Raw genomic sequence first — 17,433 nt, 5'->3', positions numbered from 1 at the left:
GCAAACTGGTGACGGCATTTGCATTTTCACTAAACTAAATCAGCTCAAACAAAAACTGTCTGATGACAACTTGAGAAAAATTAACAGTTTCTAAAGCTTAACCAATTATCTCCGAGGGAAGTCCCAATTATGATGATGCTGGCTAGATGCAGCATACACTCAGTCATTAACACTTCTGCACAACTTGGTTCTGCATGAATAATAGATGTTGCCCAGAGGATGTGTTAGTGTGAGATGCTTCATGTCCCCTCGCCACCACCAGAGAGTGAGAGAAATGTGGACGAGAGTCACTTACTGTCCTCGTGTGTCCTCAATGCTTTGGGCAGGCTTCGGGGGCCGTCTCCTGGCGTGGTGAAACACAGCACAGAGCTGTAATACTCTGTGAACTTCTTGAGACCTGTCACATATCCCACATGGACACTGTCCTGGAAGTTCGGTCGCACTGTTACCATAGTAACATCGTCGTCTCTGCCGGGCTCCCAGGCCAGTAACTGAAACGGACCGAGAGGGACACGTTAGACTGAAGAAAATCAGCCAGAAAGCTGCTAATGATGTTTCTGTAATACACATTTAACCTTACAAATCTAACAACATTATCTCTCCTCGGTAGTCATGAGCCACTCTGTGGAGTTATTTGGCATCATTGCTATCTTAAATATATATTAAGAAAGACACCCTGAAGAGCTTTTCACTGGGAGGGTATGGCTGATTAGCTCCATTAAAACAGACTGGGAAATGTAGAGATTCAAGGCTCAAGAGAGGCATCTCATCATGCATTTTGATAGCGCACCATATAGCATCTCCAAATGGGAGCTGGATCGACCAATGAGGTGCTTAGTTAATGAGATCCATTGGATTTATGTAGAGTATGTTTCCAGAGAGTGGGAAGCTTGCAGGGAAGTCAAGAGCTGGCAGATGTCAGAGGGAGAAATAGTTGATTGTCTGCCACTCTTTTCCCCCCCCATCCCAATCCCTTTTCCAGCACATATTCCTTTCCTTACCTTTCTATCACCTCTCACACATTTTAAATCTCTGATTCCCATTGCTGCCTGAGTCTCTCCCCGGAAAACATTTGGCATTTAAAATTCAGATTGGGTTTGAACAGTGACCCCTCCACCCTGCTGAGTAAGGCCTGTGCAGCACTATTGAACAGACAGACAAAAAGGCAAGGAAACCAATGATGTAATTAAGTGGCAAATTAGTCGTAAATAGAGGGATATTTCTGGAGGCGGAAAAACAGCAGTGCCCTCTGGCCGTAGTTTACCTGTGGGCTACATTTCGTAGAATATTTCAATGAAGAGATGGACTGTATTCAAGAGCCCGTTACAAAATAATGAAGACATTCATCATTACAGCCTCACTATAAAACATGTGATAAATGGATGCGGGAATAAAGAGAGTGACCGACTGACAAATGGGTGAACACGCTCCATTCGTCACCATGACACCAAATATATTTTTGCCCCTTGGCTCCGCTCCCCCTTTCGCTACACAGGACATGTGATACTACAAGCTCATCGCTGACACTTCTGTCAATGGATGAGACGGCCGGTGGGGACGTCGCCGCGGCAACTACTGACCTTGTAGCCCTGGTTGATGCCGTTGATGAACTGAGGGTTAGGGGCCGTCCACGTGAAACGGATAGTTGTCGAGTTGACCGGCTCGGCCTGCACATTGCCGGGGGCGATGGTGGGTACTGGGATGGACGATAGGAGGGAGAGGAGAAGTGGAAAGACAAAGGTGTGAGAACACATTTCAGGTGACTGCTGGAAGCCTTCCTGCATCTATTTTGATGTGGGTATTGATCGCTGCTGCACAGGTCAGGGCACATACTGCCATCACTCTCCTTCTGTCGGCACTAACACCTAATACCAGGGCTCTGTGACTTCCTTTGAGTGAGCTGCTTATAGATTTCAGCCGGGATGCAACCTTTGTGTGATCCTTACAAAGAAGAATCAATGCATCAAGTGTTTTTTTTTTTTTTACTGGAAAATGTGTACTGCTATTATTGCACTGTTCCCACAGGATGTTGCATCGTAGTCCTATTCATTGTGAATAATGATCGCGCTTGAAATTAACACATATAAACGCAGACTCATTGAAAATGACACATTTGATAAATAAGAAAGAAATGAGTCAGCACATTAGTTTTGGTCTCGGGTCGATAACATTGATGATGTGCGCTCACCTCCCTGCAGAGTCCACTCAGTGACTTTATGGCTGAAAGTGCCCAAACCCGCCCCGTTGTACGCGGCAACCTCAATCTCATAGTTGGTCCAGATGATTAGGTCCTCCAGGAGAAGGTTAGTCACCTCAGGACTAGTTATGTTCTTTATCTGGTAGTCCACAGGAAGTCCAGTCAGACGGTACCTAAGACACACAGAGGGAAAAGGAAGCATTAGATGCATCTGTTCGTTGTGTTTTTTTACACCCTGAATTTGAAATGTATTTCAGTTCTGCTGCTTGAGTCAGTACACTAGAGTCCCTGCTAGGGGGAGACAAAGCACCAGCAAACAAGCAATTAAAAAAACCCACTGACAGACCTGGAAAACACCTGCTGTTTTATTTGGATGACAGAAAACCAACCTAATTCTATGTTTACAGGATTTACACTCAGTTTGGCATTTTGCTGACTCTGCCTATTAGAGTTGCTAAAGTTTGGCTGAAGTCAAAAGAAGTCATAGAATGTTTAGTTTTCTCTCAGAGTGAATCATTTGGTTGTTTACTGAAACTGTGGGGATTTTAGGCTTTAAAGTAAAACATGCCGCCGGTAACTTATATCCAGCTCTTACCATAATTAGATAATGGAGTGGAAATGAAGTAAAAACTATATTAAATGGAACATTTTCAGGTAGTAATGAAAGTGTGGGCTGGTGTGCATAACAAGGTATACAATTACTCTTCGTCTCTTTTCATTTGTTCATACTGAAGTTTGCAAATCTTAAGTTCTCAATGCGACAAATTATGTGAAATCAATCAATTAAAGAGAACACCACGCCAAGGTAAACAGACGGGATCATATCTTCCTTAGATAAGATTTTAAGCTGAAGTGAATCTATGTTTATAACTTCCCGCCTTTGAAACTAAAATAAAGAAATGGCTGGTTGGATGAACAGGGATCTTACCGGACGGTGTAGCCCCTGAGGATGCCGTTCTGGTGGCTTTCGGGCGGGGGCTGCCACTGGATCATGATGGACTGATTGGTGCGACCGCTGGCAATGACGTTTTGAGTCGGAGCACTGGGGGGCTCCTCTGGGAGAGAGACCCTGCACAACACATAAACATGCAGAGTTTTGAAGAGAGAACGAGTGAGGAAAAAGGATGTTTTCTTTATGGAATGATATCATGGAGCATATGATTTTGAAGCTTAACATCAGTTTAATTTCAACTGAAGCCATTACGCAATATAGGGGTGTAACTAGATTTGAGGGTCAACTATCTAATATCATCAACGCAGACAACGAAATAAATCAGTACACATCATCATCTTTGAGATGTGCTTTTCTCTGAATGCAATAAGCGAACAGTGCCAGCGGCTGTGAATACAGGCCAGTTTTGTGACTAAATTCTACAATGACTCATGCTCAGCTCCCGCGTCATTGCCACCTGCTGATTATATTGAAGGAGGTTAGGCACAACAACGACTCAGGCTCACTTAAGGTGGACCAGCTGTTCTCCTTGTAGTGACTGCTTCAACAGCTTTGACCAGAAACCGAGACCTCAACAACATGTCTATTTAATCAAAAGAAAATTATCTAAAGGTCTGGAAGAGCTAATTTCTAAAGTTGTCAAATGATATTTAACTGCTTTTTGTAAGTTGAGAAGCTGATGTGTTGAATGGGAAAATGATATCTTGTCTAATCAATCGCAGGTCCATGAGAATTGGATGGAAACAGTTTTGACTTTGTAACATAGGGAAACATTGTATCCTTGTCCAAAGAATGGATATATCGTATCATGATAAAAACCTGTGATTGCTACTTCAAAACCTCTTCTTTTGTCGCCTTATCGTTTCTTGCAGCTTTGTTTTCTTTGTTAAAAACCCTGACCATATCAGGGCTTATCAGCCACCGAACGATTTATATATATATATATATATATATATATATATATATATATATATATATATAAATGTGTCCTGACAAAACACCAGGAGCTTCTAGTGAGAAGATGCGTATGAGATCAGTGGCAGTGACTAAGTTCCAAATGGCGTCACAGAGCGTACGGTGCCAGCTCCCCTGCACACAGACGGAGCCCCCCCGTGGCTCTCCCCTGGCAGCGTGACTGACTGGTGCAGGGAGGGGGGGGGGGGGGGGGGGGGGGGGGGGGGGAGATAGAGTGAGGAATAAGTGCTTGAAGTTGTGTGAGGCCGCAGAAAGGCCAAACCTAAAGCTGCCTCGAACCTAAATCCCTCCTGCGGCTTTCAGAATGCTTACACTTATATCCCTCTTCACTGACTCTTGACTGAAGGGATCAGTCAATTTGGTTGTCTAGGAAACCGATTTCTTGAGCACAATGCAGTATTAGCCGACAACAAAAAGTTCTGCAGGTTTTCATTTTCTAGGCTTGAATTCATCACATTTCTCATTGCTATTGCCAATTAAACAATACTACAAAAGAGGAAAGTTAGGGTGGATTTAAAACAAAAGGAATTGATACAAATAGTGTGTCCCTACAAAGAACAAATATGATGTTTCATTAACTTCATCCTCGGAAACTGAAAAAAAAGTGTAGCTTCCCCGACAAAAACAAACTGTGCTAGCATTTTGTATTTCTCTATTCTGTATGATTGGATAAAAAGGGACAGACAAGCTGTTCTAGTGTTGATGTGCAGTAGATATGGGATCTGTCTTCAGCTCACCGGTCTGTCTCCTTGCTGAACTGCCCCTTCCCCACATCATTAACGGCACAGAGGCGGAACTGATAGGAGCGCGCCGGGATCAAACCGTTCACCGTCACCGCTGTGGACTCTGGCTCGATGTTGGCCAGCAGGATGGCCCAGGGAGCGTCTAGAAGAAAGACAAATCAACTTTAACGCCTTGTTCCTCTCATATGTTGTTCATTGCTATGCTAACCATTTGTCTTAACATCCCATGAAATGTAACACTTTGTAAGAACGGACTCAGACAATTCGAGCAAATGTTCATTATTCGTCAGAAGGGATTTTCACTCTCATGCTTACAATCAATTTGTCATGGCAGGTCACAATTTAAACTTCTAATTAAATAAATGAAACAAGTCATGGTCAGAAAAAGGAACCGAGAGCACACTATGCTGCAGATTTAAGCTGAACAGTTCTTCACTTCAACTTATATAGAGTAGAACATGCTTAGAACATATTTTATTCATGAAGTGATTGACTGTAGTGAAGCTTACACATCCAACGTGAGATTAAAAGCAATGATGGACATGCTTAATTAGTCTCATTGATTCTGCTTCTAAATGTGTTTTTGAGTTATTTGCTGTATTTGATTTACAGTTAGGCGCCTTGAGAAAAACATTGACTTCATAGAAGCCTGACAGCATGGAATAAGAAATCAAAAGTCTTTTTTACTCATTGCTCAACTGGGAATCGAAGAGCCAACTTCCCTCCCCATAACCCCTTATATAGAAAATATACAAAGCAAAGAAGATAGTGAGCAAAGCTAAAGGTTGAATGGAAAAGACTGGATATTTTGTGACTTACTGTTCTCAGAAACCTCCAGGATGTAGCGAATGAGGGGGCTGTTGCCATCAAAAGGCTTGGCCCAGGCCAGGTCGATGGCTCTTTTTTCCGATGCGCTCAGCACGGCTGTAGGGTTCTCTGGAGCATGGGGCAGCTGCCTGCAGGGAGCAGCGGGACAAATTTCGATAAATAAAACAATCTCTCCTATCACAGCAAATCATCCGCGGGGGACAGCGAGTTACCGGAAATGTCTGTCCTCTCTGAACGTCTAGGGCCAAATCTGAAGTAAGGCTGAATGTTTTATAACAGTTAAGACAGGTGATGAAATGTGGCCAGACAAGACTGCAAAGATGGTTTGCTGTCGAGATGGACACGCGAGCAAACAAAAGGAGATGGATAACGCCAGAGGGGAGCGAAATGGATTGAAAGACACAAGGAGACAGATAGGAAAGGAATTCACAGAGCAAGACGTGAATAAATGAGGCTCAAGCTATGGATCATTAATTCATTCAGCCATGAATTCAGATAAGAACAAACAGATGGATCAACCTTATAGCAATGAACCAAAACAGCCTGTATACTGTCAGAAAGAGAACGACACAGACAGTCGGTTTGGCTAACAGAAAGTTAGATGTCCCATTCATATTGAATTTACGCTTGTGTGCAAAAGAAAAACAACAGCAAGCAAACGTTTTGGGAGAAAACAAGATTTGAGACAACAGTAAAACAATGCCGAGGTGTTTGTGTGAGTGTGTAGTCTCACAGATGGACTGGAGGGGGGTGGGTGGGGGGGGGTCCCCTGGGGCTGAAAGTGTGTCAGGTGAGAATGAGGACAGGGGAGGTGAGAAGAAACCGTCATTTATGTGGAAATGAGTCAGAGGTGTCAATCGGAAAAAGCAGCGAAAGGATGGTGGAAAGCGTGTGTGTGAGTGTTCATTAATGTGTGTACGTTTTCCTAGTAGATCATGTGGGAACTTGTTTCTTCCTGTGTTATGCACTGGAGCATAGCAAAGAAACAATGAGGAGAGACAACATTTAAAATAAAAACCAAGCGAGGGGTGACGGTGGTTACCTGACTCGGAGGTGAGCGCTGCGGGAGTCGTTCCCCCCAACGGAGGTGACTCTGCAGGTGTACGTGCCGATGTCACCTGACCAGGTCTGGGAGATGTGGAGGGTCCCGTCTGCCTCCAGGCGCATGCGGGGGATGGACTGGACGTTGACCACTGAGCCCTCTTTCTCCCAGACATGCCTGGAATGCAAAATGGTCAGTCAGGCTGATGTTGTTGTATGTCATCATCTTCTGCTGCATATTCACATCATCAACACTCTCCATTTGAATACACTGTGAATAAGTAGTTGCACTTTCGAATGTAGAACCTGGATGCTATTTAAAGCTTTTACCTATTACAGTATCACTCACAACCTCCATTTTAGAGATTTGAGAAACACGTAATCAGGCAACAACACCGTCAGGGCAATGACGGTAGGCCTGCAATAATCATACAAACACCACTGAGAAAGTATTGGATGCAAAAATGTGACAGCAGCACAAGATTAGGAAAAACTGCATTTCAAAGCAACATTTGTGGAACATAAAAATTAAAGTATGGGTTTCTAATTATTTTTGATCCTTTTTCTTTCTTGTTCGCTTTGATTAGCATGCTAGTAATAGCCGTGTTGCTAACAATTTAGATATGTAGATTGATCGCCTTGTGCATATGAAAATGAATGGACAGAAAAGTAGTATTGAGCGTGTCTGTTTCAAAGTTTATAATGAAAAAAAAGCGGTGTGTCCAGCGGCTCAGGAAGAAATCCCTCCGGATTATAAAAGACCCCCATCACCCCAGCCACAAACGGTTCTGTCTGCTGCCGTCTGGCAGGCGTTACCGCAGCATCCGGACTAAAACCACCAGACTCAGGGACAGTTTCATCCCACAGGCCATAAGACTGCTAAACAACTGAACTGCTGAAACAACATCTGTTAAACACCTGAACTGTTGAAACAACATCCATAACATTCATCTGCTACTTAGTAATTATTTATCTATTTCTCTATCATTCCAATAACTTGCATATAGACTCTTATTGCACTATTTCACTTTTTTAAATTATTTTTCTTTTTGTATTTACTATTTACTATTTACTTGCACTATATGTTTCTGTTTATCTGTGTTATTGTGTTGCACTGTTGGAGAAGCCTGTGACCTAAGATTTCAGCATAACTACACTGTAGCTATGTTCGTATGATAAAAATAAAGAACCCTTGTCGGTATCTCTGCGGAAAATGGAAAGCAATACGACTTGGAAACGCTCTAGGGAAATAATTAACAGTTTTTCCTTTGAAGCACACTCTCAAATGAACATTCTTCAGTGCCAAATTAAATGCATGATCAAATCCATCCATAAAAAAAAAATATTTTCCAGAACATGACTTGCATCATTTCGTTACCACATGCTGGGATGTGAACTATGACGTACACATGCATGTCAGCTTTAGATGGTAGGTTAACTCTTTCTGACAGTAAAGCAATGAGTAAACTGAGGTTTTGCTTGTCTTTTATTCCACCTCAATCCTAGAAGAATGTGTTATTAGCGAGATATTTCATCTTTCTCCTCACTGTCTCTTCAAACTCGAAGCTGCCCTGCATACATATCATAGCGTTTGGCAGCTGCATATCAAACGCTGAATACACCCTCATCAAAACTGCACGGCTCAAACGTGGCGTCAGATGTAGCCTTCTCTCCTGAGTAGAAAGGGACAGAATGGTCTATTGATCGCTTCTGATGTCAGCTACAAGCCTGGCGTTCAGTAAATGTCTTTTGTGAGGGCTGTGTGTTGAACTGAATTGGACTGCAATTGTAAGCTGGTTGTGTGCGAGCGACTGTTCTCGTGATGTACGTGCACTGCACAAAACTGGTCGACAAACATTTCCAATCCGTGTAAGGGTTTGCTTTTGCAGGAAGCACATGTCTAAGTGTTTGGGACGCCGCTGTGCTCTTTCTTTGTTTTGTAGTCCATTCAGTCCAATGCTCATTCTTGCAAGGGACTTGAGCAAAGTAGCAAAAATAATAAGATACAGAGAGTTTAAAAAAAAATGTTGGACAAGGTCTATTTGCACCCGGGGGAGAATAGTTACACAGCAGCTATTCGGCTATTTACACCCATCCCGCCCCCGACAGACTGCATTCAAGGTGGAACATCACTTGATCGTAAGTCATGGTCAAAGTGGGACTGAAGACAGTTCTGAAGCAGTATATCTTTGGTGGGATACAAGGATAAAAGGAAGGATACATGAGACAAGATGTTTACTCTTTAGAATAACTGTTTTTGTGTAAATCAAATGGAAAGCTCCAATATGAACACTTGTAATAATAATAATAGATTTATTTTGTTTGCGCTTTTACAGGTGCTCAAAGACGTGCAGTGATAAGCTAACACAGTTAGTGTAGCCAAGATAAATGCTACTGATAGGACCAGGTTACCGCGGCTCCTAGAGCTCTTCGTTCATCGAAAAAGCTTTAGCTTCCAAACAATTGTTTGAGCTATAAAAGATTAATCAAAAAACTAAAGGTGTCAAGAAACATTACATTACATGTTACTTGTTAAACGCTTTTATCCAAAGCGACTTACATACTCAATACTGTGGGCAATCCCCACAGGAGCAATTTGGGGTGAAGTGTCTTGCCCAGGGACACACCTACATGCTGACTGCAGTGGGGTTTGAACCTGTGACCATCTGATCCCCATACCAAGGCTCTATCCACTGCGCCACACGCCTCCTAAACATACCTTTAGGTTTAAAATAGCTATTTTTCCTATGTATTTACTGGTGTAGAAGATAGCGAATGCATACAAACGTGTCCAGATGTGCAAATGGATTTTGGATCTATGGACAGATCCATATAGGTTAACGCTAATTAAAATGCCTGAATCTCTTGCAAGTGGCCCCAAAGGAAGCTGCAAAGCTTTAAAAACAGGTCTTTCAAAAGGTTTTCACAAGACATACATCTAATGTGACTCCCTATGAATTCCTGAATCCAATTTAAGATTTCCCCTGCACGGTCAGGCACCCACATGTTTGTTTGTTTGTGGCTTTAAAGCAAAGGATACTTTGACTTTGAGGTTGTGTCTCCTTCCCTTTGAAACTCATTCTTTATGGACTTTTGATCTAGTGGCATTGTGGGCACTACTTTAAAGGATGAGGCTGCCTTTATTTTACATATTTTCTTATGGTAAAAAATAATCCCATGAAAAGATCAAAACCCACAATGAATGTTTCTTACTAACACGTTTTTCCTGTGTACTTAAAGCTTGAGATCAGCATTCATCAGCGCGATAGAGCTCCGTTGTTTTTTTTCAATTAGGATTAAAAACACATTAATGAGAAACACTGGGAGGCGAGTCAATCCTATATACACCATCCTGCTGCACTCAGTGGTGCACTAAATGTGTTTTAATACTCAACTGAAAATAGATCCCAACAAAGGGGCTAGATAATTGCTTGAGTTACATATGCTAAAGCTACAGTGCCCAGATGTTTTACAGAATTACTTACCATTAAATAAAAAACAAACACTTGAGAGACAGTGGCAAATTGTTTTTTGGTAATTTAATTTGTTGGGAAGAAAAATATAGCTCAGTCTTATCTACCACTTTTAACTTCCCTTTGTTTCTTTGTTCACTCTTCTATTCTGTCTTTGCTTTCACTCTGTTGCTTTTGTCTTTTATTGTGAAGCACTTTCTTCTAAACAAGTGTTATCTGTAATACTATAAAGAAAACCTGACTTTCTTAAAGTGGACCTTGCATGCTATATTTGAATAATATAGTGTAGGACCATACCTATATAAGCCATATTTATACTTTTTTTTCCTTCAAAATACCAAACAGATCATGCATTTTAGCCATGCCTCATTTTGCTCAATTTGACATTTTTTAGCTCTGTTTTAGCAAGGGCAGATTCAGTGAGAACAGCACCACCTACAGCCCTGGCATATGTACTACAGCGTCTCCAGCGCTTTCGAACGGCAATGGCCGTGGCTGTCTCCTCCTGATTGGTGGAGTTGGCCCAATAGCCGTAGTGCCACCGTCCTGACGTCAGGACAGTGTTCAAATCTGGATCAGTTTTTATCAGATCCGTTGCAGCCCCTTTTTTTAGAGATTTGGGTATGGAGGAAAATAGAGAGGGTTGTGTTTTCTGACACTTGGTGAGTTCCCTGGAACACCGGGGACACATATTCATGTGTAAAAGACGTACAAAAGTGCATTTTGCATGATAGGTCCCCTTTAATACTTCTATGTGTGTGTTTGTACTCTTACCTGACAGTTACACTTGGGTCATGTGTGACTCCACAGGTCATAACAGCTTTAGTTCCTTTGATAACACTTTGGTCCTGTGGGGGGGTGGTAATCCGGGTGCGAGCTGTGGAGACAAAAATAAGTAAGAAAGGAGAACACAGCCTACAAAATGTCCTTCCTGAGGAGACCAACACTGCAAACACAACAACATGACAAGTAGATTACTCGCACAGAAGAGCGCTTTTGTATCTGAAGGAATGTTTTATTATTAAACAGCATGACCTTGTTTCCCACAGAAATGCCTCTCAATAAAACTCCACATTTTGCCACGTAGTGATTGTGAAAGATTGCTTGGGTATTCAAAACAAACATCAGGAATTTGTTGTTTTTTCAAAAAGAAGGCGACCCCGCACACTCACCCAAGACCACGAGGTCAGCGGACGCCTCATCGATGCCCCTGGAGTTGCTCGCCATGCAGGTGTAGGTCCCGGCATCTGAGATGTGTGAGGGGGAGATGAGGAGGCTGCCTGACTCGAGGAGGGTGAACCTGGGCAGCTGGACCGAGCCGCTGGCCAACACACGCTCACCTAAAGTGTGTGAGGAGGAAGACACAAGATAAGATGAAAAGAAGCGACAGTGAAAAAAAGTGAAAAAAAAACAGACCCAAAAAGTGAAAAATATGACATGTTGGAAAAAGTGATTAAAAAGAAAGCCGAAACAAAGTAAAAAAAATGACAAGTCGGGAACTGTCGTAAAAACTGACATAAAATAAAGTCGGAAAAAAAGTTCAGAAAATGGTAAGTCCAAAACTGTTGAAATAATGAAAAAAACACACATAATAAAAAAGTGAAAAGAAAAAAAGAGTGAAACTACAAAGAAAGTTGAAAAAAAGTGAAACTTTTTAATGTGACATTTCATTTGGCTGAGGTTTAATCCACAGTCATTTACAGTAAGTGCAATAAACCATTAACATACAAACTAGAATAAACCTGAAGATACATTTTCTAGAAATAAACCCATTCATTGTAAGTGCAATAGTTTCAACTAAGCTAAACTTTAAAGTGCTACAATTTTTATTTTCCTGTATTTAATGGCATGCAATCAAATTAGGTGGAGTCTACTCATACTGTACAGAGACAAGGTTGAAAGAATGAAAGGGAAGATACAAATAGAGACATCTATTAACAGAATATGAGGGGGTGGAATCGTGATGAAAAACAAGGACAGCTTTTCCCTGAGCTGCTGTTTAAATTAGGTATCATTATATTTTTGACCAAATACTCTGAGATGGATTTCTGTGGGGTTTATTATTGGTGCTTTCAGAACATATTAACAAGTCGAGATTGTTGACAGACAATCACAACAAGTAATGGGTAAATGTGTGAAAATGCAAGTAATAGAACAGTCTGGTGAGTTCAGAAACTGACATCTCTTCATTGTTACGCAGCCTTCAAAATCAGGGGAGGAACATTGTCTATGTTGTGTATATATTTTCTGATCTCTCTGACACTACTTATGTTTGTAGGAAAATAATTAAATCTAAGTTCAATAAAAAAAACCAGGGGAGGAAAAATGATGTGCTATATGACAATACTACCTAGTTTCAAAGTATATTTAGTATTTGATATGATTTATCCCTATTGATTCATCCTGTATGTCGCAAGGAAAAAGAGCACTTTAATATTGTGGAAGCGCCTATCATGTAATTCAACTTGAAAACCTAATTAATGGTCATTATGTTGTTAATAGTATAAATACCAACATAAATTAATTTATATTCTCGTATAAAGAAAATTATTTACAATTCACCACCCACCACCCATGCGATAATCTTGCCAATGTTTTAATGAACACAGCACCTGAGATGTTTGAGGAACCACACCACGGTCACATATCGATTTTTCATATTTCATATTGCTCAGCCCTATCTGGAATGCAAACATGGAACCCAATGAGGTCTTATATGTTAAGTAGTGGCAAAGTGTAGGCCTAGATCATCAACATCATAATCCCTGGGTGTGTGTGCGTGCATGTGTGTAACGGGGACCTTTCTGCCAGGTGATCGCGGGCCTCGGAGCTCCAGAGGTCTCGCAGTGCAGGATGACTGACATGCCGTCGATCACAGTGCTGTCTGAGGGTCCGGCTGTGATATTCGGGGCGATGCCTGAGGGGAGAAAAACACACACATACACGGAATAAAAATAAAGCCCAGTGAGAGAAGGTAAGAGGGTTACAGAGGTGAGATATTGAATGTCTATGACAAAGCCCCTCTTCAAAAGGTATTTCCTGTAAGCGCCAGCCTGCTGCATCTCAGTGTTTAGTGGATATTTTGTCTCACTAATTCTTAGTGGATTGACACAGCCTTCACCTCAACTGTCTGCTGCCGGCCTATTTTTTATTTTCTTTCACCCACAGAGATAGCGAATATATGAAGAGGAGGAATGGAAATAACTGAGGGAGAAGCATAAACATAATGCAATATGGAGATAACTAAAATCCCTATTTCTGACATGCAATAAATCAAAGCTTTTATAGGATGACAGGAAACTGTATTGCTCCCAAGAGGACACAGGGAGAAGGGAGTTTGTCAAAGGAGTAGTGTTGATCTCAGGACACAGTGAGAAGGACAGAAGGAGGAGACAAGAATGTGTTAGGGAAAAGATGAGATCTGGAGGGAGAAGGAGAGGAGAGAAAGAATGTGTCAGTAAGAGAAAGAGAGGAAGAGAGAATATCATGAATTCTGATAATGTGGTGCAGTGAGAAGTGAAGGCTGCAGGAACTGAGACAAAGTGAAGAAAATTAGATGTCAGAAACTTGTCAAACAGATGCACAAAAAGAGAAAAATAAGCCGTCATCTTTCTAATCCCAGCAGTGGCATTTGCTTAGGAAAAACACACATCTACAGATTCATTCAGGTGATGAGAGAAGCTGCAAATATGGCTTCAAGGTGAGTCATAAATCATGTGAACTTAATAGTGTAGGCCTAATTGTCAGTTCATATAAGAAAGTCCAGAGATGAGTAACTACTGAGAACAAAAGAGAAGAATATATTTCTGAAAAACTAAATAATACATGTGACAGAAGTTTGTTCGCACGGAAAACAACGGTACATTTCTCCAAGGTATGTTCGGTCAATTAGTGCTGACATATATCTTCACTGATTGGGGTCACATCTCTTACAATATTATCACCTTCTGCACGCAACACGCCAATCACATTATCATTACACTGTATTTACACTCCTGTCAGACCAAGTATATATATATTCCCTAGGTAACAAGCTGTGTTAGAAGCAAGAGAAGTCAATATCAGTATTACATTTTATCCAAATGTGTATTCCCACGTTGGGAAACCAAGTTGTCGGTCGGGTTGAGCAGAAGTAGTTGTTTTGCTAACAATCATACGTTTTTAGAATTCCTCACCATTTGTTTTTGATCAGATAGCAAAGAGAACCTAAACAAAGTCTGTGAACTGTAGCCCTCTTAAGTTAAAGTGGACCTATTATGCTATATTGGAAGAATATATTGTAGGGCCATACCTATACAAAACATGTCTGTGAAGTTTTTTGCTTAAAATACCAAACAGTTCACCCATTGTAGCCATGCCTCATACTGCTCATACCCCTCTTTTGCAAACCTGTTAGAGAAACGCGGATTTTGGGTCCTTAGCTTGAAAAAAAAAATAGAGGAGGCGGAGCTAATGCCTGATCAGAATTCTACCGGAGATAAAGTGAAATTCTGCTGTGATAAAACGCCATCCTGTTCTAAACCACATCAAAGATTATTTCTGAAACAGTATGGAGCTCAAATGCTTTTTCTCTGGCGGGTTTTTCACAAGGTGAGTTCCTTTTTTTATTTCCTGCTTTTTAAACACATGTGCTCTACAGTACAGAGTGTTGGCGTGCTCTGTGAGGCTTTACAAAACTTGTAGCATAGAGGCTAATGGGAATGTCTGATCTGATCTGATTTGAAGGTTTTTGGTTTTTGATGTAACCTGATAATGGGTAAGGGGACCATGAATGTTTTTACAAAATGTCAAGGCAATCCTTCTGACAGTGTTTGAGATTATTCAATGTAGAACAAAGGGATGAACCCACCAAGCAGCTAGCTCCTGAAAACTAATATATTGCTTGACCTCTTTGGGGCAAAAGAAGTTCCCCTTTTTCTAAATTGTGATGAAAAAGGACATTGTGTAATCTTCAGTTACTTCTCGAGGAAGAAATTGCAGGAGAATTCCATATAAAGCACTAAATTGCTGCTACTCTTCTCCTTACAGGTTGGAATTGCTTTTCTATTTTTGTAAAGCAATTACAACTGGTCTTTTTTTCGTATTTTGACAAGGGCTGTATGAGAGCTGTGTAACGTTTTAACATTGTTCTGTATTAAAAAGGGTTTATTCAGAGTTCTAATAAAACACATTGGACTTTAATTGCAGTAATTGTCTGTGAAAAATGATTTCCTGAAAATCTGCTTCAGCACTTACTGGTGACAGCGAGGTAGGTGTTGGTCTGAACTTCTCCTGCCAAGTTCCTGGCGAAGCACTGGAACATCCCGGTGTCGTCTGGCAGGAGGCCGTTGACCTGAAGGCTGCCCCCCACCAGCACTCTGTACCTGGGCATCTTCACAGGGTTGATGGGAAAAGCATCCTTGTACCACACAATGTCTGGCTGGGGGACTCCTGCAGAGCATGAGTAAGGGTGGGGATTAGAAGAAGGCATTCTTTGTTAAACCCCCTATGGGAAATTCAGGTTGCAGTAGATACACATTTACGGTTTAAATGGAGAAATGCACATACAAGACTTATGGAATAGAGTGGTGCAGTGATGACGTATTTGTGTAGGCCGACCCGGAAGTAAGCTGCGCATGGGTTCCCTCGACAAAAAAGCATAGGATTTTGGAATATTGTAAAAAATAAGGTCTGTGGAAAACGAACCTGTTTGATAAATGCACGTTTTGTTCAGCCGGATAATATCCACATGTCTACCCTATTTTTATCATTTTCTAATGATAAATCTAATCGCCAGAAGCAAAATGCTAACGTTATGCTATAAACGAACTACAGCCGAGTATAGCAGGGTCGCTGCTTCAACGTCACGCCAACTTAAGATCCATATTCAAAAATACAGATTCAAAATTGTACAAGTTGAAGCGTTTGTTTTAACGGTTTGCAAGAGCGCAGGTACTTGCTTTCAAGCAGAACAGGGAAAACAAACTTAGCGGGAGTGTTTACGTGTTCGGCAGTAATGACGTACAACGTCCTCGACAACTTCTGTAATCCTATTCAGCCACTTGTTAACAACCATCGTTTTTCAGACACATAAACTCTTCAAAAATCACCAGTGGGGTCACTGCTGATGTATTTAATGTCGTAGAACAAAACGTGATCCGTCTCTTAAATTTGTGTCAACCACAGACCTTATTTCCAGCTATTTTCCAGAATCCTATGGAGAAATCCCATTGACTCTGAGACGAGGGAACCTGTAGTGGTAAAATGCTAACTCACTTCTGGGTTTTAGGACTCATCACTGCACCACTCTATTAGGCCTAAAGATAAGATAAGAATACTTTGTTGATCCCAATTTGGGAAATGTTTGCGTTGCAGCAGCATAAAAAGACAAGGCATTGTACATTAGAGATATTAAAAGACTATAAATAAACAATCCAAAATGTAAACATCTCAAATAGAAATAAAATAGCATTAAAAAAGTAAAAAATACACATGTGGAAAATATACATGCGGAAATACAAATGTACAGTAACAAAATATAAATCAGGATATTATATATACATTAATTGTGAAAGGAATGGATTATTAAATATTAGATTGAATATAAATGTAAAATGTACAGTGGGAGTTTAGGTCCAGTTATCCAAGAGAAGCTATAGAGCAGAGAGTTCTCTTCAGCAAACATGGGCATTAATGGGGGGGTCTCAGAGCGAAAGGGCTGCCATGTTTCAGCGTCCGGGAGCAGTTGCAGATTTGGTCAAGAACACCTTGACAGTGGGCATGAGGTGAACTGGCGCCCCTCCAATTACCAGTACACACAAATATATATATTTATTTTGCTGTGGTGACGTGAACCAGTGACCATTTGATGACCATCTGGTTTCCAGGCCAACCACTCAAACAGAGCTACTGCCTGCCCAGACCATACAGACAGGAAGTCTAGCTTAGCTTTTTTTCCATTACATTTTTCAGTATAGTCACATAAATAGTATATTGTTTCAGATCTTTCTGGTAGGCATTATTTATTATCCTCACATTCTTGTGGTAAAATGCACCCATATGCTCACCTCGTGCCTGACAGGGAATGTCCACCACCTTTTCCATCTCAGCTGTGATGTGCTTCTCTGGTTCCTTGATAAACTGCGGTGGTTCTGAGGGAATGGAAGAAGAAAGGATGACAAATGAATAAAAAAAAATCATAAGAATGATTGTGAACCAGCAGCTGAAATCCTCACAGCGTGAAAC

General features: G+C 41.2%; 1 protein-coding gene across 5 annotated transcripts in view; it reads right to left on the bottom strand.

The window, feature by feature from the left end:
• Window positions 1–17,433, bottom strand: part of sdk2b (sidekick cell adhesion molecule 2b) — a 261,907-nt gene that overhangs the window by 38,129 nt on the left and 206,345 nt on the right. For all 5 annotated transcript variants that reach the window (XM_034119923.1, XM_034119925.1, XM_034119924.1 and 2 more), the window contains 12 exons: window positions 17,256–17,339; window positions 15,445–15,639; window positions 13,010–13,126; window positions 11,382–11,549; window positions 10,984–11,086; window positions 6,738–6,914; window positions 5,687–5,823; window positions 4,862–5,009; window positions 3,126–3,266; window positions 2,189–2,370; window positions 1,581–1,696; window positions 296–491 (listed from right to left, as the gene is read on the bottom strand). In XM_034119923.1, coding sequence (XP_033975814.1) covers window positions 296–491; window positions 1,581–1,696; window positions 2,189–2,370; window positions 3,126–3,266; window positions 4,862–5,009; window positions 5,687–5,823; window positions 6,738–6,914; window positions 10,984–11,086; window positions 11,382–11,549; window positions 13,010–13,126; window positions 15,445–15,639; window positions 17,256–17,339 — 1,764 coding nt within the window. The remainder of the gene's footprint in view (window positions 1–295; window positions 492–1,580; window positions 1,697–2,188; window positions 2,371–3,125; window positions 3,267–4,861; window positions 5,010–5,686; window positions 5,824–6,737; window positions 6,915–10,983; window positions 11,087–11,381; window positions 11,550–13,009; window positions 13,127–15,444; window positions 15,640–17,255; window positions 17,340–17,433) is intronic.

This window comes from Trematomus bernacchii, unplaced genomic scaffold (genome assembly GCF_902827165.1).
Source record: "Trematomus bernacchii unplaced genomic scaffold, fTreBer1.1, whole genome shotgun sequence".
Taxonomy (NCBI): domain Eukaryota; kingdom Metazoa; phylum Chordata; class Actinopteri; order Perciformes; family Nototheniidae; genus Trematomus; species Trematomus bernacchii.
The sequence above is the reverse complement of the archived record's forward strand: the minus strand, read 5'-3'. Positions and strand labels throughout refer to the sequence as shown.